Source organism: Salvelinus fontinalis, unplaced genomic scaffold (genome assembly GCF_029448725.1).
Source record: "Salvelinus fontinalis isolate EN_2023a unplaced genomic scaffold, ASM2944872v1 scaffold_0995, whole genome shotgun sequence".
Lineage (NCBI taxonomy): Eukaryota > Metazoa > Chordata > Actinopteri > Salmoniformes > Salmonidae > Salvelinus > Salvelinus fontinalis.
The window spans coordinates 37,624-62,891 of NW_026601204.1; the positions used below are offsets into that span (position 1 = coordinate 37,624).

The following is a 25,268-nucleotide window of genomic DNA, read 5'->3' on the forward strand; positions in this document are numbered from 1 at the left end:
AGTTTATCTTTTTCTATGTGTTTGGCCTGATATGGTTCTCAATCAGAGGCAGGTGTTAGTCGTTGTCTCTGATTGGGAACCATATTTAGGTAGCCTGTTTGGTATTGTGGGTTGTGGGTGATTGTTTCCTGTGTCTTTGTGTATGTCACCAGACAGGACTGTTTCGTTTCATGTCGTTTATCGTTTATTGTTATTGTTATTGTTGTTGTTTTGTTCGGTTTTCATTAAAAGGAATATGAATAAATATAATATATTTATTATATTTATGAATAATATAATAATATATATATAATGAATACTCACCACGCTGCAGTTTGGTCCTCCTCTCTTTCGCCCCGACGAAGTACGTTACAGAATCACCCACCACCAAAGGACCAAGCAGCGTGGTAAGGAGCAGCGCTATCTGGAGGAGGTGACAACATGGGACGAGATAGAAAGGTGGTCGCTCAACCCAGGGAGAGTGCCGGAGCCCGCCTGGGATTCTCTGGAGCGAGGAGGGATACCGGAGTTACCACGGCAGCCCCAAAAATGTCTTGTGGGGGGGGGCACACGGGGAGTGTGGCGAAGTCAGGTAGGAGACCTGCGCCAACTCCCCGTGCTTACCGTGGAGAGAGAGGGACCGGGCAGGCACCGTGTTATGCCGTGAGAAGCACGGTGTCCCCGGTGCGCAGGCAGAGCCCGGTGCGGTACATAGCAGCATAGAGTGGGCATCGAGCCAGGTGCCATGAAACCGGCTCAGCGCATCTGGTCTCCAGTGCGTCTTCCTCGGGCCGGGGTACATGGCACCAGCCCTACGCATGGTGTCCCCGGTTCGCCAGCACAGCCCAGTGCGGGCTATTCCACCTTGCCGCACTGGCCTGGCTACGGGGAGCATTCAGCCAGGTAGGGTTGGGCAGGCTCGGTGCTCGAGACCTCCAGTGAGCCTCCGCGGTCCTGTCTATCCAGTGCCTCCTCCACGTACCAGACCTCCGGTGGCAGCCCCACGCACCAGGCTGTCTCTCCGTTTCCTTCCTCCAGGTGCTCCCGTCTGTCCAGCACCGCCTGAGCCGCCCGTCTGTCCTGAGCCGCTAGAGCCGTCCATCAGCCAGGAGCCGCCAGAGCCGTCCGTCAGCCAGGAGCCGCCCTTCAGTCCGGAGCTGCCCTTCAGTCCGGAGCTGCCCCTCAGTCCGGAGCTGCCCTTCAGTCCGGAGCTGCCCTTCAGTCCGGAGCCGCCCTTCAGTCCGGAGCTGCCCCTCAGTCCGGAGCTGCCTCTCAGTCCGGAGCTGCCCCTCAGTCCGGAGCTGCCCCTCAGTCCGGAGCTGCCCCTCAGTTCGGAGCTGCCCCTCAGTCCAAGGTCGGCGGCGAGGGTCGCCGCTCTAAAGACGCCACTGAAGCGGACTAAGACTATGGTGGAGTGGGGTCCACGTCCCGCACCAGAGCCGCCACAGCGGACAGATGCCCACCCAGACCCTCACCTATAGGTTCAGGTTTTGCGGCCGGAGTCCGCACCTTTGGGGGGGGGGGGTACTGTCACGTTCTGACCTTAGTTCTTTTGTTATTTCTTTGTTTTAGTATGGTCAGGGTGTGAGTTGGGTGGGTAATCTATGTTCGTTTTTCTATGTTGGTTTTTTCGTTTGGCCTGGTATGATTCTCAATCAGAGGCAGGTGTCGTTAGTTGTCTCTGATTGAGAATCATACTTAGGTAGCCCTTTTCCACCTGTGTTTCGTGGGTGTCTCTTTTCTGTGTCTGTGTGCTCCACACGGAACTGTTTAGGTTGGTTATTTCACGTGTCATTTATTGTTTTGTTGTTTATTTATTATCTACTTCACTTGCTTTGGCGATGTTAACTAACACTCTCTCTCTCTCTCTCTCTCTCTCTCTCTCTCTCTCTCTCTCTCTCTCTCTCTCTCTCTCTCTCTCTGTCTCTCTCAGAGCATTTGAGACCCAGATGACCCGTCTGGAGGCGGAGTTTGTTCAGAGGGAGGCTCCGCCCTCCTATGGTCAGCTGATCGCCCAGGGCCTCATCCCACCGGTGGAGGACTTCCCTGTGTACAACCCCACTCAGGTAACTTCAGGTTTTACTGCTACAGTCTCCGTATTACGATACATTACTACCCGTCTAAATGTGTCTGTCGCCACAGGAAGGTCTGACACTGACAATGTTACAACCACACTCAGATAACAATCATTGTTACAAACCGCAGAGATGATTTAATGTCCATTTGTCCCTAAAGCAGTCAAGTACTATTCTGAGATTATTATTCTACTTACAACAGAGTCTCTGACATGAGATGTAAAGTGGTACGTTTAGACAGATCGTTATTCTATTTTACAACAGAGTCTCTGACATGAGATGTAAAGTGGTACGTTTAGACAGATCGTTATTCTATTTTACAACAGAGTCTCTGACATGAGATGTAAAGTGGTACGTTTAGACTGATGTTACCTGTTCTCTGTTGCTAGTTTAGTGGCAGGTTCAGATAACTTCACAGACTGAACGTAAAGCTGTCTCCTTCTAAAGTTCCACTCACATCTACCTTCTGGTCACTGATCTCTGACCTGTTGTTATACCCGGACAGACCATGATGAAATGTCTGAGGCCCGGTCTCCCAGCCTGGTCACTGATCTCTGACCTGTTGTAATACCCGGACAGACCATAATGAAATGTCTGAGGCCCGGTCTTCCAGCCTGGTCACTGATCTCTGACCTGTTGTAATACCCAGACAGACCATAATGAAATGTCTGAGGCCCGGTCTCCCAGCCTGCGTCCAAAATGTCAGAGAGAGACACAGAAACACACAAACACAGAGACACAGAGACACACAAACACACAGAGACACACAAACACACAGAGACACACAAACACACAGAGACACAGAGACACACAAACACACAGAGACACAGAGACACACAAACACACAGAGACACAGAGACACACAAACACACAGAGACACAGAGACACACAGAGACACAGAGACACAGAGACACTTACACAGAGACAGAGACACACAAACACACCGAGACACACACAGAGACACAGAGACACAGAGAAACTCACACAGAGACACACAAACACACCGAGACACACACAGAGACACAGAGACACAGAGAAACTCACACAGAGACACACAAACACACCGAGACACACACAGAGATAGAGACACAGAGAAACTCACACAGAGACACAGAGACACAGCGAGAGACACACAGAGATAGAGACACAGAGAAACTCACACAGAGACACAGCGAGAGACACACAGAGATAGAGACACAGAGAAACACATGGACACTGTAATGGGTGTCGGTGGCAGGGAAGTCAGGAGAACGAACTTGGTATAAACGGAGTCGTTTAATAGGTGCTCACAAAACTCCAAAAACCAAAATATACAAAAAATAATAAAAGTGGGTACAAAACCCGTCGCACACCGACACCAGAACACGACACCAGAACCTGACACCAGAACACGACACCAGAACCTGACACCAGAACCTGACACCAGAACCTGACACCAGAACACGACACCAGAACCTGACACCAGAACCTGACACCAGAACACGACACCAGAACCTGACACCAGAACACGACACCAGAACACGACACCAGAACCTGACACCAGATCATATCTTGCACATAACTCACAAACAAACAATCTCCGACAAGGACAATGAGGGGAAACAGAGGGTTAAATACACAACGTGTAATTGACGGGATTGGAACCAGGTGTAATGGAAGACAAGACAAAACCAATGGAAAATGAAAAGAGGATCAGTGATGGCTAGAAGGTCGGTGACATCGACCGCCGAACAAGGAGAGGGACCGACTTCGGCGGAAGTCATGACAGAGATATACAGACACAGAGATAGAGACACAGAGATAGAGACACAGAGATAGAGACACAGAGATAGAAACACAGAAATAGAGACACAGAGATAGAGACACAGAAATGAACACACAGACTGAGACACACAGAGACTGAGACACGCAGAGACTGAGACACACAGAGACTGAGACACACAGAGACTGAGACACAGTGTGGCTCAGCAGTGGCCTCCTTTACCCAGACAGACTCCATTACCCAGACAGACTCCATTACCCAGACAGACTCCATTACCCAGACAGACTCTATTACCCAGACAGACTCTATTACCCAGACAGACCCCATTACCCAGACAGACTCCTTTACCCAGACAGACTCCTTTACCCAGACAGACTCCATTACCCAGACAGACTCCATTACCCAGACAGACCCCATTACCCAGACAGACTCCTTTACCCAGACAGACTCCATTACCCAGACAGACTCCATTACCCAGACGGACTCCATTACCCAGACAGACTCCATTACCCAGACAGACTCCTTTACCCAGACAGACTCCATTACCCAGACAGACCCCATTACCCAGACAGACTCCATTATCCAGACAGACTCCATTACCCAGACAGACTCCATTACCCAGACGGACTCCATTACCCAGACAGACCCCATTACCCAGACAGACTCCTTTACCCAGACAGACTCCATTACCCAGACAGACTCCATTACCCAGACAGACTCCTTTACTCAGACAGACTCCATTACCCAGACAGACTCCATTACCCAGACAGACTCTATTACCCAGACAGACTCCTTTACCCAGACAGACTCCATTACCCAGACAGACTTCATTACCCAGACGGACTCCATTACCCAGACGGACTCCATTACCCAGACGGACTCCATTACCCAGACGGACTCCATTACCCAGACGGACTCCATTACCCAGACGGACTCCATTACCCAGACGGACTCCATTACCCAGACAGACTCCATTACCCAGACAGACCCCATTACCCAGACAGACTCCTTTACCCAGACAGACTCCTTTACCCAGACGGACTCCATTACCCAGACGGACTCCATTACCCAGACGGACTCCATTACCCAGACAGACCCCATTACCCAGACAGACTCCTTTACCCAGACAGACTCCTTTACCCAGACGGAATCTATTACCCAGACGGACCCTGTCTGGGGGGGGGGGGGTCGTAATAGTTTCTAAATGTGGGTTTTCATCTGTGTCTGTCTGGGGGGGGGGTCGTAATAGTTTCTAAATGTGGGTTTCCTCTTATTTCTGTCTGGGGGGGGGGGGGGGGGGGGTCGTAATAGTTTCTAAATGTGGGTTTCATCTGTGTCTGTCTGGGGGGGGGGGGGTCGTAATAGTTTCTAAATGTGGGTTTTCATCTGTGTCTGTCTGGGGGGGGTGGGGGGGGGTGGGGGGGTTGTAATAGTTTCTAAATGTGTGGTTTCATCTGTGTCTGTCTGGGGGGGGGGGTCGTAATAGTTTCTAAATGTGGGGGTTTCATCTGTGTCTGTCTGGGGGGGGTCGTAATAGTATCTAAATATGGGTTTTCATCTGTGTCTGTCTGGGGGGGGGGGGGGGTCGTAATAGTTTCTAAATGTGGGGTTTCATCTGTGTCTGTCTGGGGGGGGGGTCGTAATAGTGTATAAATGTGGGTTTTCATCTGTGTCTGTCTGGGGGGGGGGGGGGTCGTAATAGTTTCTAAATGTGGGGTTTCATCTGTGTCTGTCTGGGGGGGGGTCGTAATAGTGTATAAATGTGGGTTTTCATCTGTGTCTGTCTGGGGGGGGGGGTCGTAATAGTTTCTAAATGTGGGTTTTCATCTGTGTCTGTCTGGGGGGGTGGGGGTCGTAATAGTATCTAAATGTGGGTTTTCATCTGTGTCTGTCTGGGGGGGGGGGGGGGGGTCGTAATAGTTTCTAAATGTGGGGTTTCATCTGTGTCTGTCTGGGGGGGGGGGGTCGTAATAGTCTCTAAATGTGGGTTTTCATCTGTGTCTGTCTGGGGGGGGGGTCGTAATAGTTTCTAAATGTGGGTTTTCATCTGTGTCTGTCTGGGGGGGGGGGGGGGTCGTAATAGTATCTAAATGTGGGTTTTCATCTGTGTCTGTCTGGGGGGGGGGGGTCGTAATAGTATCTAAATGTGGGTTTTCATCTGTGTCTGTCTGGGGGGGGGGTCGTAATAGTATCTAAATGTGGGGTTTCATCTGTGTCAGGATTTCAGAAGATGAGGAGCGTTAATGAAGAGAGACTTCCACATGACTTAGTGCTGGGATGAAGTCATGGTTATAGAATCAGGCTGACGTCCGTAGGACTTAGTGTGTGTCAGGACACCTGTATATATTATTAAACCCTTTATATCCTGTTAGTTCCATCAAAACACTGTTAGCTAATAGCTGCTGATATTGGTGGGGTTTAGACTGGTTATTAACCCTTTATATCCTGTTAGTTCCATCAAAACACTGTTAGCTAATAGCTGCTGATATTGGTGGGGTTTAGACTGGTTATTAACCCTTTATATCCTGTTAGTTCCATCAAAACACTGTTAGCTAATAGCTGCTGATATTGGTGGGGTTTAGACTGGTTATTAACCCTTTATATCCTGTTAGTTCCATCACAACACTGTTAGCTAATAGCTGCTGATATTGGTGGGGTTTAGACTGGTTATTAACCCTTTATATCCTGTTAGTTCCATCACAACACTGTTAGCTAATAGCTGCTGATATTGGTGGGGTTTAGACTGGTTATTAACCCTTTATATCCTGTTAGTTCCATCAAAACACTGTTAGCTAATAGCTGCTGATATTGGTGGGGTTTAGACTGGTTATTAACCCTTTATATCCTGTTAGTTCCATCAAAACACTGTTAGCTAATAGCTGCTGATATTGGTGGGGTTTAGACTGGTTATTAACCCTTTATATCCTGTTAGTTCCATCAAAACACTGTTAGCTAATAGCTGCTGATATTGGTGGGGTTTAGACTGGTTATTAACCCTTTATATCCTGTTAGTTCCATCACAACACTGTTAGCTAATAGCTGCTGATATTGGTGGGGTTTAGACTGGTTATTAACCCTTTATATCCTGTTAGTTCCATCACAACACTGTTAGCTAATAGCTGCTGATATTGGTGGGGTTTAGACTGGTTATTAACCCTTTATATCCTGTTAGTTCCATCACAACACTGTTAGCTAATAGCTGCTGATATTGGTGGGGTTTAGACTGGTTATTAACCCTTTATATCCTGTTAGTTCCATCACGACACTGTTAGCTAATAGCTGCTGATATTGGTGGGGTTTAGACTGGTTATTAACCCTTTATATCCTGTTAGTTCCATCACAACACTGTTAGCTAATAGCTGCTGATATTGGTGGGGTTTAGACTGGTTATTAACCCTTTATATCCTGTTAGTTCCATCACAACACTGTTAGCTAATAGCTGCTGATATTGGTGGGGTTTAGACTGGTTATTAACCCTTTATATCCTGTTAGTTCCATCACAACACTGTTAGCTAATAGCTGCTGATATTGGTGGGGTTTAGACTGGTTATTAACCCTTTATATCCTGTTAGTTCCATGAAAACACTGTTAGCTAATAGCTGCTGATATTGGTGGGGTTTAGACTGGTTATTAACCCTTTATATCCTGTTAGTTCCATCACGACACTGTTAGCTAATAGCTGCTGATATTGGTGGGGTTTAGACTGGTTATTAACCCTTTATATCCTTTTAGTTCCATCACAACACTGTTAGCTAATAGCTGCTGATATTGGTGGGGTTTAGACTGGTTATTAACCCTTTATATCCTGTTAGTTCCATCAAAACACTGTTAGCTAATAGCTGCTGATATTGGTGGGGTTTAGACTGGTTATTAACCCTTTATATCCTGTTAGTTCCATCACAACACTGTTAGCTAATAGCTGCTGATATTGGTGGGGTTTAGACTGGTTATTAACCCTTTATATCCTGTTAGTTCCATCAAAACACTGTTAGCTAATAGCTGCTGATATTGGTGGGGTTTAGACTGGTTATTAACCCTTTATATCCTGTTAGTTCCATCACGACACTGTTAGCTAATAGCTGCTGATATTGGTGGGGTTTAGACTGGTTATTAACCCTTTATATCCTGTTAGTTCCATCACAACACTGTTAGCTAATAGCTGCTGATATTGGTGGGGTTTAGACTGGTTATTAACCCTTTATATCCTGTTAGTTCCATCACGACACTGTTAGCTAATAGCTGCTGATAGCAGGGATCTGTAGCAGACTGTAGCAGAGATCTGGGTGGATGTCCCTGTTGTAAAGTTGACACCACAGACTGTAGCAGAGATCTGAGTGGATGTCCCTGTTGTAAAGTTGACACCACAGACTGTAGCAGAGATCTGGGTGGATGTCCCTGTTGTAAAGTTGACACCACAGACTGTAGCAGAGATCTGAGTGGATGTCCCTGTTGTAAAGTTGACACCACAGACTGTAGCAGAGATCTGGGTGGATGTCCCTGTTGTAAAGTTGACACCACAGACTGTAGCAGAGATCTGGGTGGATGTCCCTGTTGTAAAGTTGACATCACAGACTGTAGCAGAGATCTGAGTGGATGTCCCTGTTGTAAAGTTGACACCACAGACTGTAGCAGAGATCTGGGTGGATGTCCCTGTTGTAAAGTTGACACCACAGACTGTAGCAGAGATCTGGGTGGATGTCCCTGTTGTAAAGTTGACACCACAGACTGTAGCAGAGATCTGGTTGGATGTCCCTGTTGTAAAGTTGACACCACAGACTGTAGCAGAGATCTGAGTGGATGTCCCTGTTGTAAAGTTGACACCACAGACTGTAGCAGAGATCTGAGTGGATGTCCCTGTTGTAAAGTTGACACCACAGACTGTAGCAGAGATTTGAGTGGATGTCCCTGTTGTAAAGTTGACACCACAGACTGTAGCAGAGATCTGGGTGGATGTCCCTGTTGTAAAGTTGACACCACAGACTGTAGCAGAGATCTGGTTGGATGTCCCTGTTGTAAAGTTGACACCACAGACTGTAGCAGAGATCTGGGTGGATGTCCCTGTTGTAAAGTTGACACCACAGACTGTAGCAGAGATCTGGGTGGATGTCCCTGTTGTAAAGTTGACACCACAGACTGTAGCAGAGATCTGGGTGGATGTCCCTGTTGTAAAGTTGACACCACAGACTGTAGCAGAGATCTGGTTGGATGTCCCTGTTGTAAAGTTGACACCACAGACTGTAGCAGAGATCTGGGTGGATGTCCCTGTTGTAAAGTTGACACCACAGACTGTAGCAGAGATCTGGGTGGATGTCCCTGTTGTAAAGTTTACACCACAGACTGTAGCAGAGATCTGGGTGGATGTCCCTGTTGTAAAGTTGACACCACAGACTGGAGCAGAGATCTGTGGTGTAGCTGAGTGTAGCTCTCGTAGCAGCTGGGTTCTGTCTGCCTGTGTTCTGATGGTGTGAATATCTAATACTGTATCTACTCTCTTGGCTAGGATCTAATTCGGACGGGAGAGATCAGTGTTGCCATGACAACGGGTTAACAAATGATTGACAGCTTTGATGGTCTTGCTGACGAGTTCTCCCTTTTCCCCTCCCTCCCTACCTCCCCATCCCTCCCTCCCTCCCTCCCTCCCTCCCTCCCCATCCCTCCCTCCCCATCCCTCCCCATCCCTCCCTCCCTCCCTCCCCTCCCTCTATCCCTCCCCATCCCTCCCTCCCTCCCTACCTCCCCATCCCTCCCTCCCTCCCTCCCCATCCCTCCCTCCCTCCATCCCTCCCCATCCCTCCCTCCCTCCCTACCTCCCCATCCCTCCCTCCCTCCCTCCCTACCTCCCCATCCCTACCTCCCCATCCCTCCCTCCCTACCTCCCCTCCCTCCCTCCCTACCTCCCCATCCCTCCCTCCCTCCCTCCCTACCTCCCCATCCCTACCTCCCCATCCCTACCTCCCTCCCCTCCCTCCCTCCCTCCCTCCCTACCTCCCCATCCCTACCTCCCTCCCTCATCCAGGCCTCCATGCTCCAGAACATTCGTACAGCGATGCGTAGGCAGATCAGAAGACACTCCTCCCGCCGGGCCACGTCACACCGCCGCTTGGGGCGCCTCTGGAACCGTCTGTTCCACCGAGGGACCCGTCATCTCCGCGGGCAGATCCCCCTCCTCACACCCCCCGGGTCTCAGGTGGCTCTGGGCCTGCACTCCTACCACACCTCGGAGGGACCTGGAGCCAGGGCTGGGGATGGAGGTGGCGGGGCGGGCATGGTGGGGGGCATGTCGGGCACGGGATCAGCAAGGACCCCCTCCTGCTGCTCTACGGCAGCAGTAGGCTTCGCCCTGCACGCCCACACCCAGGCCCTGTCACAGTCCCAGTCCTCCCACCCCTCCTTGGAGTCTCCCCGCTCCCCACCCTCCCCCTCTGACAGTGAACCATCCGAGGGGTCTCCATGTTCCCCAGAGAGCCAGGGTAGCAGGGTTAGGTTGCCCCTCAGCGAGCTCTCCACCCCTGGGCAGCAGAGTGACTCATTAACGTCTGCCGCCAGCATACTGAGCCAGCAGTGCCCCCCAGAGGGCAGCACAGGTCATTACACCCGCCGGGTCTCCAGGAAGCTGGTCCTGGGGCTGGCTGCCAACCTGAGAGGGGTAGCCCTACGACGCTACTCCCCCATGGGGCTCACCTCCCCCGTTACTCCCCTTGTCCTTCCCCCTCCAGACTCCCAGCTGCCCTGCCACCACCCCCTGACCTCCCCTCAGACGTCAACCCCCTCGGGGTCTTCAGATGACAGTCAGAGGTTCCATGCCCTGGAAGTGCCAACCCGGGAGAGGAGGAGGAGGAGGAGGAGGAGGAGGAGGGGGAGGGGTATAGGGGTGCCTAGTGGACTGAACACCAGCAGCAGTGAGGAGGAGGAGGAAGAGGATGGAGATGAGACTCTACTGATCTGCTAGTATGAAGGAGCTGCCTTGACCAGGTGGCAATAGACAGACATACAGACAGACAGACAGACAGACAGACAGACAGACAGACAGACAGACAGACAGACAGACAGACAGACAGACACAGACACAGACACAGACAGACAGACAGACAGACAGACAGACAGACAGACAGACAGACAGACAGTACTGCAGGTGGCTGTAGACTCTGTACTAGTGGGCCAGTTATTGGACTGTAGTCTGACATAGCTGTAGACTCTGTAGTGGACTGTAGCCTGACAGCTGTAGACTCTGTACTAGTGGACCAGTTATTGGACTGTAGCCTGACAGCTGTAGACTCTGTACTAGTGGGCCAGTTATTGGACTGTAGTCTGACATAGCTGTAGACTCTGTACTAGTGGACCAGTTAATGGACTGTAGTCTGACATAGCTGTAGACTGTACTAGTGGGCCAGTTATTGGACTGTAGTCTGACATAGCTGTAGACTCTGTACTAGTGGACCAGTTATTGGACTGTAGTCTGACATAGCTGTAGACTCTGTACTAGTGGACCAGTTAATGGACTGTAGTCTGACATAGCTGTAGACTCTGTACTAGTGGGCCAGTTATTGGACTGTAGTCTGACATAGCTGTAGACTCTGTACTAGTGGACCAGTTATTGGACTGTAGTCTGACATAGCTGTAGACTCTGTACTAGTTGGCCAGTTATTGGACTGTAGTCTGACATAGCTGTAGACTCTGTACTAGTGGACCAGTTATTGGACTGTAGTCTGACATAGCTGTAGACTCTGTACTAGTGGACCAGTTATTGGACTGTAGTCTGACATAGCTGTAGACTCTGTCTCTCTGGCTGAAACACCAAGAGCTGGAGAATAACGGACTAATGGGACAGTGGATGATCTCAGAGAAGCACAATGATTTCAGTCCCTCCACCGCCTCCATCTGCTCATCCCTCCATCCCTGCCTTACCAGAGATCTAAAACTGAGAGCAGTACATCAGTCTGTCTACTGACTCTGACTCAGTCACTCTGACTCAGTCACTCTGACTCAGTCACTCTGACTCAGTCACACTGACTCAATCACACTGACTCAGTCACACTGACTCAGTCACTCTGACTCAGTCACTCTGACTCAGTCACACTGACTCAGTCACACTGACTCAGTCACACTGACTCAGTCACACTGACTCAGTCACACTGACTCAGTCACTCTGACTCAGTCACACTGACTCAATCACTCTGACTCAATCACACTGACTCAGTCACACTGACTCAGTCACTCTGACTCAGTCACACTGACTCAGTCACTCGGACTCAGTCACACTGACTCAGTCACACTGACTCAGTCACACTGACTCAGTCACTCTGACTCAATCACTCTGACTCAGTCACTCTGACTCAGTCACTCTGACTCAGTCACTCTGACTCAGTCACACTGACTCAGTCACACTGACTCAGTCACACTGACTCAGTCACACTGACTCAGTCACTCTGACTCAATCACACTGACTCATATCATCATCGTCTGTTTTTGTAAACGTTGTCAGTGAGGTAAAAAAAAACTGCGAATGACATCACACGCTGGATCACTTGAAGTGATGAACAGGATGTGACACAAGACGAAGATGTTTTGAGGAAGTTGTGAAATTAAGTGTTATTATGAATGTGATATCTGACTGTTATCGTAGATGTTTAAGCAGTGGCCTATCTTGGTACCCTCTCTAGACGATGACTATCTTGGTACCCTCTCTAGACGATGACTATCTTGGTACCCTCTCTAGACGATGGTTGGACCACAGGCAGTGGAAGGGGTGTCTACTCAGTCACAGTGGCTGAGTCATAAATGGTAACCTATTCCCTATATAGTGCACTACTTTTGGCCAGAGCTCTATGGGGTAGGCTATAGGGCATGGTTAGAGAACAGAGCCCTATGGGGTAGGCTATAGGGCATGGTTAGAGAACAGAGCTCTATGGGGTAGGCTATAGGGCATGGTTAGAGACCAGAGCTCTATGGGGTAGGCTATAGGGCATGGTTAGAGAACAGAGCCTTATGAGCTAGGCTATAGGGCATGGTTAGAGAACAGACCTCTATGGGGTAGGCTATAGGGCATGGTTAGAGAACAGAGCTCTATGGGGTAGGCTATAGGGCATGGTTAGAGAACAGAACTCTATGGGGTAGGCTATAGGGCATGGTTAGAGAACAGAACTCTATGGGGTAGGCTATAGGGCATGGTTAGAGAACAGAACTCTATGGGGTAGGCTATAGGGCATGGTTAGAGAACAGAACTCTATGGGGTAGGCTATAGGGCATGGTTAGAGAACAGAGCCCTATGGGGTAGGCTATAGGGCATGGTTAGAGAACAGAGCCCTATGGGGTAGGCTATAGGGCATGGTTAGAGAACAGAGCTCTATGGGGTAGGCTATAGGGCATGGTTAGAGAACAGAGCCCTATGGGGTAGGCTATAGGGCATGGTTAGAGAACAGAGCTCTATGGGGTAGGCTATAGGGCATGGTTAGAGAACAGAGCCCTATGGGGTAGGCTATAGGGCATGGTTAGAGAACAGAGCTCTATGGGGTAGGCTATAGGGCATGGTTAGAGAACAGAGCTCTATGGGGTAGGCTATAGGGCATGGTTAGAGAACAGAACTCTATGGGGTAGGCTATAGGGCATGGTTAGAGAACAGAACTCTATGGGGTAGGCTATAGGGCATGGTTAGAGAACAGAGCCCTATGGGGTAGGCTATAGGGCATGGTTAGAGAACAGAGCCCTATGGGGTAGGCTATAGGGCATGGTTAGAGAACAGAGCTCTATGGGGTAGGCTATAGGGCATGGTTAGAGAACAGAGCCCTATGGGGTAGGCTATAGGGCATGGTTAGAGAACAGAGCTCTATGGGGTAGGCTATAGGGCATGGTTAGAGAACAGAGCCCTATGGGGTAGGCTATAGGGCATGGTTAGAGAACAGAGCTCTATGGGGTAGGCTATAGGGCATGGTTAGAGAACAGAGCCCTATGGGGTAGGCTATAGGGCATGGTTAGAGAACAGAGCTCTATGGGGTAGGCTATAGGGCATGGTCAGAGAACAGAACTCTATGGGGTAGGCTATAGGGCATGGTTAGAGAACAGAGCCCTATGGGGTAGGCTATAGGGCATGGTTAGAAAACAGAGCCCTATGGGGTAGGCTATAGGGCATGGTTAGAAAACAGAGCCCTATGGGGTAGGCTATACTGTGCTATGGAGACAGCTCAGGGATGGTACAGAAATCCCCCATATCTTTCCTATCTGTTGTTACTGAAAGGCATTCTGGGATGCTGTCTGAAATGACACTCTATTCCCTTTACAGAGAGCGATACTTCTGACCGGAGCCTCACAAACCTTGGTCTAAGACTTACCCCATACGGCTCTGGGCAACACGAGGGCACTACATAGACAATACAGGGGCCATTTGGGACACAGCCCCAGGACAACAGGAAGTCCTCTGGTGTTTAATAAAGGTCATGTTGGTAATGATGGAGAGACAGACAACAGGAAGTCCTCTGGTGTTTAATAAAGGTCATGTTGGTAATGATGGAGAGACAACAGGAAGTCCTCTGGTGTAATAAAGGTCATGTTGGTAATGATGGAGAGACAGACAACAGGAAGTCCTCTGGTGTAATAAAGGTCATGTTGGTAATGATGGAGAGACAGACAACAGGAAGTCCTCTGGTGTTTAATACAGGTCATGTTGGTAATGATGGAGAGACAGACAACAGGAAGTCCTCTGGTGTTTAATACAGGTCATGTTGGTAATGATGGAGAGACAGACAACAGGAAGTCCTCTGGTGTTTAATACAGGTCATGTTGGTAATGATGGAGAGACAGACAACAGGAAGTCCTCTGGTGTTTAATACAGGTCATGTTGGTAATGATGGAGAGACAGCAGGAAGTCCTCTGGTGTTTCATACAGGTCATGTTGGTAATGATGGAGAGACAGACAACAGGAAGTCCTCTGGTGTTTAATACAGGTCATGTTGGTAATGATGGAGAGACAGACAACAGGAAGTCCTCTGGTGTTTAATACAGGTCATGTTGGTAATGATGGAGAGACAGACAACAGGAAGTCCTCTGGTGTTTAATACAGGTCATGTTGGTAATGATGGAGAGACAGACAACAGGAAGTCCTCTGGTGTTTAATACAGGTCATGTTGGTAATGATGGAGAGACAGACAACAGGAAGTCCTCTGGTGTTTAATACAGGTCATGTTGGTAATGATGGAGAGACAGACAACAGGAAGTCCTCTGGTGTTTAATAAAGGTCATGTTGGTAATGATGGAGAGACAGACAACAGGAAGTCCTCTGGTGTTTAATAAAGGTCATGTTGGTAATGATGGAGAGACAGACAACAGGAAGTCCTCTGGTGTTTAATAAAGGTCATGTTGGTAATGATGGAGAGACAGACAACAGGAAGTCCTCTGGTGTTTACTACAGGTCATGTTGTTAATGATGGAGAGACAGACAACAGGAAGTCCTCTGGTGTTTAATAAAGGTCATGTTGGTAATGATGGAGAGACAACAGGAAGTCCTCTGGTGTTTAATACAGGTCATGTTGGTAATGATGGAGAGACAACAGGAAGTCCTCTGGTGTTTAATACAGGTCATGTTGGTAATGATGGAGAGACAGACAACAGGAAGTCCTCTGGTGTTTAATACAGGTCATGTTGGTAATGATGGAGAGACAGACAACAGGAAGTCCTCTGGTGTTTACTACAGGTCATGTTGGTAATGATGGAGAGACAGACAACAGGAAGTCCTCTGGTGTTTACTACAGGTCATGTTGGTAATGATGGAGAGACAGACAACAGGAAGTCCTCTGGTGTTTAATACAGGTCATGTTGGTAATGATGGAAAGACAGCAGGAAGTCCTCTGGTGTTTAATACAGGTCATGTTGGTAATGATGGAGAGACAGACAACAGGAAGTCCTCTGGTGTTTAATACAGGTCATGTTGGTAATGATGGAGAGACAACAGGAAGTCCTCTGGTGTTTAATACAGGTCATGTTGGTAATGATGGAGAGACAGACAACAGGAAGTCCTCTGGTGTTTAATACAGGTCATGTTGGTAATGATGGAGAGACAGACAACAGGAAGTCCTCTGGTGTTTAATATAGGTCATGTTGTTAAACGGGAAATGACAGCATTTTAGCGACATGAAATCTTATTAAAATCTGTTCATATTCACCCCCAGGAAGAATATGACAATTTATTTTTTACATTTTCTGACAAGCGAGCACATAGAAATGGTCATTTTCACATTTTCATAAATTCTTAGAATGTTTTGGGAATTGCGTATATAGGAGGGCATTTTGTAGAAAATTCTATAGCAATATAGTCTGGGAAAGTGGCCAAATAGACACTGCAGGAAATAAAACCGAATAAAATCATCTGTCACATCCAGGACCGGAGTCTACGCAGACTGGTGGGCCTCAGCCAATCAGAGGGCTGCCATGAATGTAGTGTAGTATGATGGTACCTGCCATCGTTCACTTTGAACTGGACTGTGTGTTTGCAGGTTTTTGCAACAGCTGGACATTAGAACGCATTTGGCAAAAGCCACAAAATACACACCTGGATGGATTTCTGCAAATATGTAAATCCCACGGGAGTCCTCTTAGATTTGGGAACTTTACAGTCCTATTGATCAAGCAACCATGAAAAGGTAGTCTCTCTCTCTCCCTCAGTTATACACATCAACAACCATGAAAAGGTAGTCTCTCTCTCCCTCAGTTATACACATCAACAACCATGAAAAGGTAGGCTCTCTCTCTCCCTCAGTTATACACATCAACAACCATGAAAAGGTAGACTCTCTCTCCCTCAGTTATACACATCAACAACCATGAAAAGGTAGGCTCTCTCTCTCTCAGTTATACACATCAACAACCATGAAAAGGTAGGCTCTCTCTCTCTCAGTTATACACATCAACAACCATGAAAAGGTAGTCTCTCTCTCCCTCAGTTATACACATCAACAACCATGAAAAGGTAGTCTCTCTCTCTCTCAGTTATACACATCAACAACCATGAAAAGGTAGGCTCTCTCTCCCTCAGTTATACACATCAACAACCATGAAAAGGTAGTCTCTCTCTCTCAGTTATACACATCAACAACCATGAAAAGGTAGTCTCTCTCTCCCTCAGTTATACACATCAACAACCATGAAAAGGTAGTCTCTCTCTCCCTCAGTTATACACATCAACAACCATGAAAAGGTAGGCTCTCTCTCTCTCTCTCAGTTATACACATCAACAACCATGAAAAGGTAGGCTCTCCCTCAGTTATACACATCAACAACCATGAAAAGGTAGACTCTCTCTCTCCCTCAGTTATACACATCAACAACCATGAAAAGGTAGACTCTCTCTCCCTCAGTTATACACATCAACAACCATGAAAAGGAAGGCTCTCTCTCCCTCAGTTATACACATCAACAACCATGAAAAGGTAGTCTCTCTCTCTCCCTCAGTTATACACATCAACAACCATGAAAAGGTAGACTCTCTCTCTCCCTCAGTTATACACATCAACAACCATGAAAAGGTAGTCTCTCTCTCTCTCAGTTATACACATCAACAACCATGAAAAGGTAGTCTCTCTCTCCCTCAGTTATACACATCAACAACCATGAAAAGGTAGGCTCTCTCTCTCCCTCAGTTATACACATCAACAACCATGAAAAGGTAGTCTCTCTCTCTCCCTCAGTTATACACATCAACAACCATGAAAAGGTAGTCTCTCTCTCTCCCTCAGTTATACACATCAACAACCATGAAAAGGTAGTCTCTCTCAGTTATACACATCAACAACCATGAACAGGTAGTCTCTCTCTCTCCCTCAGTTATACACATCAACAACCATGAAAAGGTAGGCTCTCTCTCTCTCCCGCAGTTATACACATCAACAACCATGAAAAGGTAGTGTCTCTCTCTCCCCAGTTATACACATCAACAACCATGAAAAGGTAGTCTCTCTCTCCCTCAGTTATACACATCAACAACCATGAAAAGGTAGTCTCTCTCTCTCCCTCAGTTATACACATCAACAACCATGAAAAGGAAGGCTCTCTCTCCCTCAGTTATACACATCAACAACCATGAAAAGGTAGGCTCTCTCTCTCTCAGTTATACACATCAACAACCATGAAAAGGTAGTCTCTCTCTCCCTCAGTTATACACATCAACAACCATGAAAAGGTAGACTCTCTCTCCCTCAGTTATACACATCAACAACCATGAAAAGGTAGGCTCTGTCTCCCTCAGTTATACACATCAACAACCATGAAAAGGTAGGCTCTCTCTCCCTCAGTTATACACATCAATAACCATGGAAAGGTAGGCTCTCTCTCCCTCAGTTATGCACATCAATAACTAATGCTAGCCAGATCAATAACTAATCCTAGCCAGATCAATAACTAATGCTAGCCAGATCAATAACTAATGCTAGCCAGATCAACAGCTAATGCTAGCCAGATCAATAACTAATGCTAGCCAGATCAACAGCTAATGCTAGCCAGATCAACAGCTAATGCTAGCCAGATGAACAACTAATGCTAGCCAGATCAACAACTAATGCTAGCCAGATCAACAACTAATGCTAGCCAGATCAACAACTACTGCTAGCCAGATCAACAACTAATGCTAGCCAGATCAACAACTAATGCTAGCCAGATCAATAACTAATGCTAGCCAGATCAATAACTAATGCTACCCAGATCAATAACTAATGCTACCCAGATCAACAGCTAATGCTAGCCAGATCAACAACTAATGCTAGCCAGATCAACAACTAATGCTAGCCAGATCAACAACTAATGCTAGCCAGATCAACAACTAATGCTAGCCAGATCAACAGCTAATGCTAGCCAGATCAACAACTAATGCTAGCCAGATCAACCACTAATGCTAGCCAGATCAACAGCTAATGCTAGCCAGATCAACAACTAATGCTAGCCAGATCAACAACTAATGCTAGCCAGATCAACAACTAATGCTAGCCAGATCAATAACTAATGCTAGCCAGATCAATAACTAATGCTACCCAGATCAATAACTAATGCTACCCAGATCAACAGCTAATGCTAGCCAGATCAACAACTAATGCTAGCCAGATCAACAACTAATGCTAGCCAGATCAACAACTAATGCTAGCCAGATCAACAACTAATGCTAGCCAGATCAACAACTAATGCTAGCCAGATCAACAGCTAATGCTAGCCAGATCAACAACTAATGCTAGCCAGATCAACCACTAATGCTAGCCAGATCAACAGCTAATGCTAGCCAGATCAACAACTAATGCTAGCCAGATCAACAACTAATGCTAGCCAGATCAACAACTAATGGTAGCCAGATCAACAACTAATGCTAGCCAGATCAACAACTAATGCTAGCCAGATCAACAACTAATGCTAGCCAGATCAACAACTAATGCTAGCTAGCTAGATCAACCACTAATGCTAGCCAGATCAACCACTAATGCTAGCCAGATCAACAACTAATTCTAGCCAGATCAACGACTAATGCTAGCCAGATCAACAACTAATGCTAGCCAGATCAATAACTAATGCTAGCCAGATCAATAACTAATGCTAGCCAGATCAACAGCTAATGCTAGCCAGATCAACAACTAATTCTAGCCAGATCAACAACTAATGCTAGCCAGATCAACAACTAATGCTAGCCAGATCAATAACTAATGCTAGCCAGATCAACAGCTAATGCTAGCCAGATCAACAACTAATGCTAGCCGGATCAACAACTAATGCTAGCCAGATCAACAGCTAATGCTAGCCAGATCAACAACTAATGCTAGCCAGATCAATAACTAATGCTAGCCAGATCAACCACTAATGCTAGCCAGATCAATAACTAATGCTAGCCAGACCAACAACTAATGCTAGCCAGATCAATAACTAATGCTAGCCAGATCAATAACTAATGCTAGCCAGATCAATAACTAATGCTAGCCAGATCAATAACTAATGCTAGCCAGATCAACAGCTAATGGTAGCCAGATCAATAACTAATGCTAGCCAGATCAACAACTAATGCTAGCCAGATCAATACCCAATGCTAGCCAGAGCAAGATGAGCTCAAATCTAACAAAGGAATATTAGATAAACCCTCTCAAACTTTTTCAGCTAGATGGCCGTCAAAATTTCACTGATAAACGATGGGGAATAGTAGGTAGCCTGCTCGTCCTTCTGCAGCTTGCCTGCCAATGCATGCTTGTCCCAACCAAGCACCCAAGCTAACTGGCTAAAGTTGGCTAGCTTGCTAGCGATCTTTTTCCGGAGAACGAATGAGAGTACACCTCACTCTGACCATTTTACTCTCCCTATCAGAGCAGGTTAGGCTGTTTAAATGTTATCTAGAACGTTCTTGACTAATTATTACTTTTTATTTGTCTACGTTCACTGACACCGGTCATATTCAGTGGGTTTTGGGCGTCCTTAAATTTATTTCGTAAATTCATCAGTTATTCTGCGCTCTGGCACACTCAGACGAGAGTGAATTTCCGAACGCAAGAGAGATATGCTAACTGGATAAGCAGTCGTTCAACTTCGACATAGCTAGCTAGCAAAGCGATTCACATTTCTTGCTAGCTAACCCGAAATGACACCAGCTTCTCTAGCTGTTGTATAGCCACCGAAAAACGATATGAGTGGCGGAAAAGTCAGTCATTCACCCTCTCCTCCAATGACATGACATCCTCCTAACAGCTAGCTAGCTAACGTTCGACTCTGGGTTATTAGCTTTCTATATAAATAGATACGCTAGCCTATTAGCCACGTTAACACGGACTTGTGATCATTTCTTTTGCTAGTTTGATTGTATTGACATTCCCAGCCTTTTTATAACGTAACTATTGTAACGACCCTGGGTTTATAAGCGCGGACATCGACTCTGCCGCATGAGCATGCTTTTGTGGCACAGTCGATAGCGCGCCGGACTTCGGGCTAGAAGGTCGAGGGTTCGAGATCTGCTCCCTGCCTGTTTCGTTACAGTATGTTTTTTAGTCCTGAATATTGAGTCGTTGAACCTGAAACAGTGGATCGCGAATGGGGAGACGGCAAACAACGTACCAGACCAGCAGTGATTTACAACCCGATAGCAATGTGTTTTTTTGGGACGACCAAGAAAATGTATCGGTGAATTCTATTAATCACGCATTGAACTGCATTCATCTGTTCTGCCAACAATGCCTTACTCTACGTCATGGACTGTTATAAAGTTGGTTTTTACAGCATAAACTGGGAATTTGACTGATATTATGATTGTCTATTTGTTTCATATCTGCAAAGGAGTTAAAACACGGTCAGTTCCACTTTAATGAGAACTATTACAGACTTAATGGTGTTCCATTAGAGAAGTCTGTCTATGCTAGCAGTCACACCAGGCTAACGGTTACACCCAGTCCCATTATAACCACCACCAGGGAAATGACAGACTGGTATTGTATCAGACTCTTCCCTGGCTGTATGGTCTGTGTCAGTCCCATTATAACCACCACCAGGGAAATGACAGACTGGTATTGTATCAGACTCTTCCCTGGCTGTATGGTCTGTGTCAGTCCCATTATAACCACCAGGGAAATAACAGACTGGTATTGTATCAGACTCTTCCCTGGCTGTATGGTCTGTGTTAGTCCCATTATAACCACCACCAGGGAAATGACAGACTGGTATTGTATCAGACTCTTCCCTGGCTGTATGGTCTGTGTCAGTCCCATTATAACCACCAGGGAAATGACAGACTGGTATTGTATCAGACTCTTCCCTGGCTGTATGGTCTGTGTTAGTCCCATTATAACCACCAGGGAAATGACAGACTGGTATTGTATCAGACTCTTCCCTGGCTGTATGGTCTGTGTTAGTCCCATTATAACCACCAGGGAAATGACAGACTGGTATTGTATCAGACTCTTCCCTGGCTGTATGGTCTGTGTTAGTCCCATTATAACCACCACCAGGGAAATGACAGACTGGTATTGTATCAGACTCTTCCCTGGCTGTATGGTCTGTGTCAGTCCCATTATAACCACCAGGGAAATGACAGACTGGTATTGTATCAGACTCTTCCCTGGCTGTATGGTCTGTGTTAGTCCCATTATAACCACCAGGGAAATAACAGACTGGTATTGTATCAGACTCTTCCCTGGCTGTATGATCTGTGTCAGTCCCATTATAACCACCAGGGAAATGACAGACTGGTATTGTATCAGACTCTTCCCTGGCTGTATGGTCTGCAGTCCCATTATAACCACCAGGAAAATAACAGACTGGTATTGTATCAGACTCTTCCCTGGCTGTATGGTCTGTAGTCCCATTATAACCACCAGGGAAATGACAGACTGGTATTGTATCAGACTCTTCCCTGGCTGTATGGTCTGTGTTAGTCCCATTATAACCACCAGGGAAATAACAGACTGGTATTGTATCAGACTCTTCCCTGGCTGTATGGTCTGTGTTAGTCCCATTATAACCACCACCAGGGAAATGACAGACTGGTATTGTATCAGACTCTTCCCTGGCTGTATGGTCTGTGTTAGTCCCATTATAACCACCAGGGAAATGACAGACTGGTATTGTATCAGACTCTTCCCTGGCTGTATGGTCTGTGTTAGTCCCATTATAACCACCAGGGAAATGACAGACTGGTATTGTATCAGACTCTTCCCTGGCTGTATGGTCTGTGTTAGTCCCATTATAACCACCAGGGAAATAACAGACTGGTATTGTATCAGACTCTTCCCTGGCTGTATGGTCTGTGTCAGTCCCTTATAACCACCAGGGAAATGACAGACTGGTATTGTATCAGACTCTTCCCTGGCTGTTTGATCTGTAGTCCCATTATAACCACCACCAGGGAAATAACAGACTGGTATTGTATCAGACTCTTCCCTGGCTGTATGGTCTGTGTTAGTCCCATTATAACCACCACCAGGGAAATGACAGACTGGTATTGTATCAGACTCTTCCCTGGCTGTATGGTCTGTGTTAGTCCCATTATAACCACCAGGGAAATGACAGACTGGTATTGTATCAGACTCTTCCCTGGCTGTATGGTCTGTGTCAGTCCCATTATAACCACCAGGGAAATGACAGACTGGTATTGTATCAGACTCTTCCCTGGCTGTATGATCTGTGTTAGTTGAGGTGTTTTAATACCTCATTAACCTTATTGCCAGGAGAATATCACCCATGTAATGTTTTCACTTTGTCATTATGGGTTATTGTGTGTAGATGGGTGAGATAAAAAAAAAAAAAAGTAATACATTTTTAAATCAGGTTGTAACATAATAAAATGTGAATATGTCGAGGGGTGTGAATACTTTCTGAATGAACTATATAGATTAGGGCTGTCGTCAAATGATTTAAATAATGAATCGAGTTTTTTAATTTGCTCAAATTTGGCCCCAAAGAAAGATTTTTTTCTAAGCTAACATATTATGTAATTGTTTAAAGATGGTCATACCAAGGATCATTTAGCTAGTTGATTTAGCTTTTTAACACTCTATAAGGTATAAGAAATTATAATAAAAACATTATTTGATGAAACATTGAATATGGCATTATTGATATTAGCCAGTAGAAATGCATTGAATAACAGATGTACTACATGGGTAACAGATAGACCAGATGGGTAACAGATAGACCAGATGGGTAACAGATAGACCAGATGGGTAACAGATAGACCAGATGGGTAACAGATAGACCAGATGGGTAACAGATAGACCAGATGGGTAACAGATAGACCAGATGTCCTACATGGGTAACAGATAGACCAGATGGGTAACAGATAGACCAGATGGGTAACAGATAGACCAGGTGGGTAACAGATAGACCAGATGGGTAACAGATAGACCAGATGGGTAACAGATAGACCAGATGGGTAACAGATAGACCAGATGTCCTACATGGGTAACAGATAGACCAGATGGGTAACAGATAGACCAGATGGGTAACAGATAGACCAGATGTCCTACATGGGTAACAGATAGACCAGATGGGTAACAGATAGACCAGATGTACTACATGGGTAACAGATAGACCAGATGTCCTACATGGGTAACAGATAGACCAGATGTCCTACATGGGTAACAGATAGACCAGATGTCCTACATGGGTAACAGATAGACCAGATGTACTACATGGGTAACAGATAGACCCACCCACACATCTAAAGGACGTTTCTTATGAAGTGTCTGTCCTATATCTGAGAGATATAAGAAATCAGGAAACCTTTTTTTTTTTTTTTTTTTTTACATGTATGCATTATTTAAGGAAATATACTTTCTCCATATATACAGTGCATTGGGAAAATATTCAGACCCTTTCCCTTTTTACACATTTTGTTAGGCTAGAGCCTTATTCTAAAATTGATTAAATTATTTTTCCCATAATGACAAAGCGAGAACATTTTTTTTTTTAAATATTAGCAAATTTATTTACAAAAAAACAAAACAGAAATACCTTATTTACAATGACAGACAATAATAAATCAAAATAAAATAAAATGCATTGGTTACATGCAACAGGTGTAGACTTCACAGTGAATGCTTACGAGTCCATTCCCAACAATGCAAAGTTAAGGACAAATATTTACTAAATAAAAAAAAGGAAATAACAAAACAATTAAGATTATTTAATAAATAATCAAGGGGGTCAATGTAAATTGTCCGGGTGGCCATTTGATCAACTGTTCAGCCGTCTTGGGTTCGGAAACTTTTCAGGTGCCTTTTGGTCCCTGACTTGGCACTCAAGTGCTTTGAGACTTGAAATTAAGCTCAGGTGCATCCTGTTTCCATTGATCATCCTTGAGATGTTTCTACAACTTGATTGGATTGCTTCGTCATTATGGGGTATTGTGATGTCATTATGGGGTATTGTGATGTCATTATGGGGTATTGTGATGTCTTTATGGGGTATTAGTACAAAAAAAAGTACAGTACAAAAAAAAAGTATGAATGTATGTACTTGTAAGTCGCTCTGGATAAGAGCGTCTGCTAAATGACTTAAATGTAAATGTATTAGGATGTCATTATGGGGTATTGTGATGTCATTATGGGGTATTGTGACGTCATTATGGAGTATTGTGACGTCATTATGGGGTATTGTGATGTCATTATGGGGTATTGTGACGTCATTATGGGGTATTGTGACGTCATTATGGGGTATTGTGTGTAGATTGATGAGGGGAAAAAAACAATTTGATCAATTTTAGAATAAGGCTGTAACATTACAAAATGTGGAGAGAAAAAAAAGGTATCTGTAGCGTTACAGATTTTGCTAGGGATGTTTTTATTATGTTAATTCTATTTCAGCGGGGCTGCGGAAATTGTTGGCTAAGAGTTAAGGGAAATCTCCACCCACTGGGACACTATAAAACAACTCCTGCTCACACACACATCCTCACCTCACTCTTGCATATGCAGCCTCACTTTGAAGCATTGTAATGAACAAGATGGGAGACAGAGAGC

General features: G+C 46.0%; 1 protein-coding gene across 17 annotated transcripts in view; it reads left to right on the top strand.

The window, feature by feature from the left end:
- LOC129848128 (low-density lipoprotein receptor-related protein 3-like) overlaps positions 1–23,346 on the top strand; it is a 59,276-nt gene extending 35,930 nt beyond the window's left edge. The window contains exons 8-10 of one of the 17 annotated variants that reach the window (XR_008758484.1): positions 1,913–2,045; positions 9,833–18,072; positions 18,119–23,346. Coding sequence is in view for 1 of the 17 variants with exons in the window: in XM_055915601.1 (XP_055771576.1) it covers positions 1,913–2,045; positions 9,833–10,765 (1,066 nt within the window). In the remaining 16 variants the exon portion in view is untranslated. Of the gene's footprint in view, positions 1–1,912; positions 2,046–9,832 lie in introns of all 17 variants that reach the window. The other 16 variants (XR_008758482.1, XR_008758480.1, XR_008758481.1 and 13 more) reach the window with 16 other exon arrangements.
- The last annotated feature ends 1,922 nt before the right edge of the window (positions 23,347–25,268 follow it).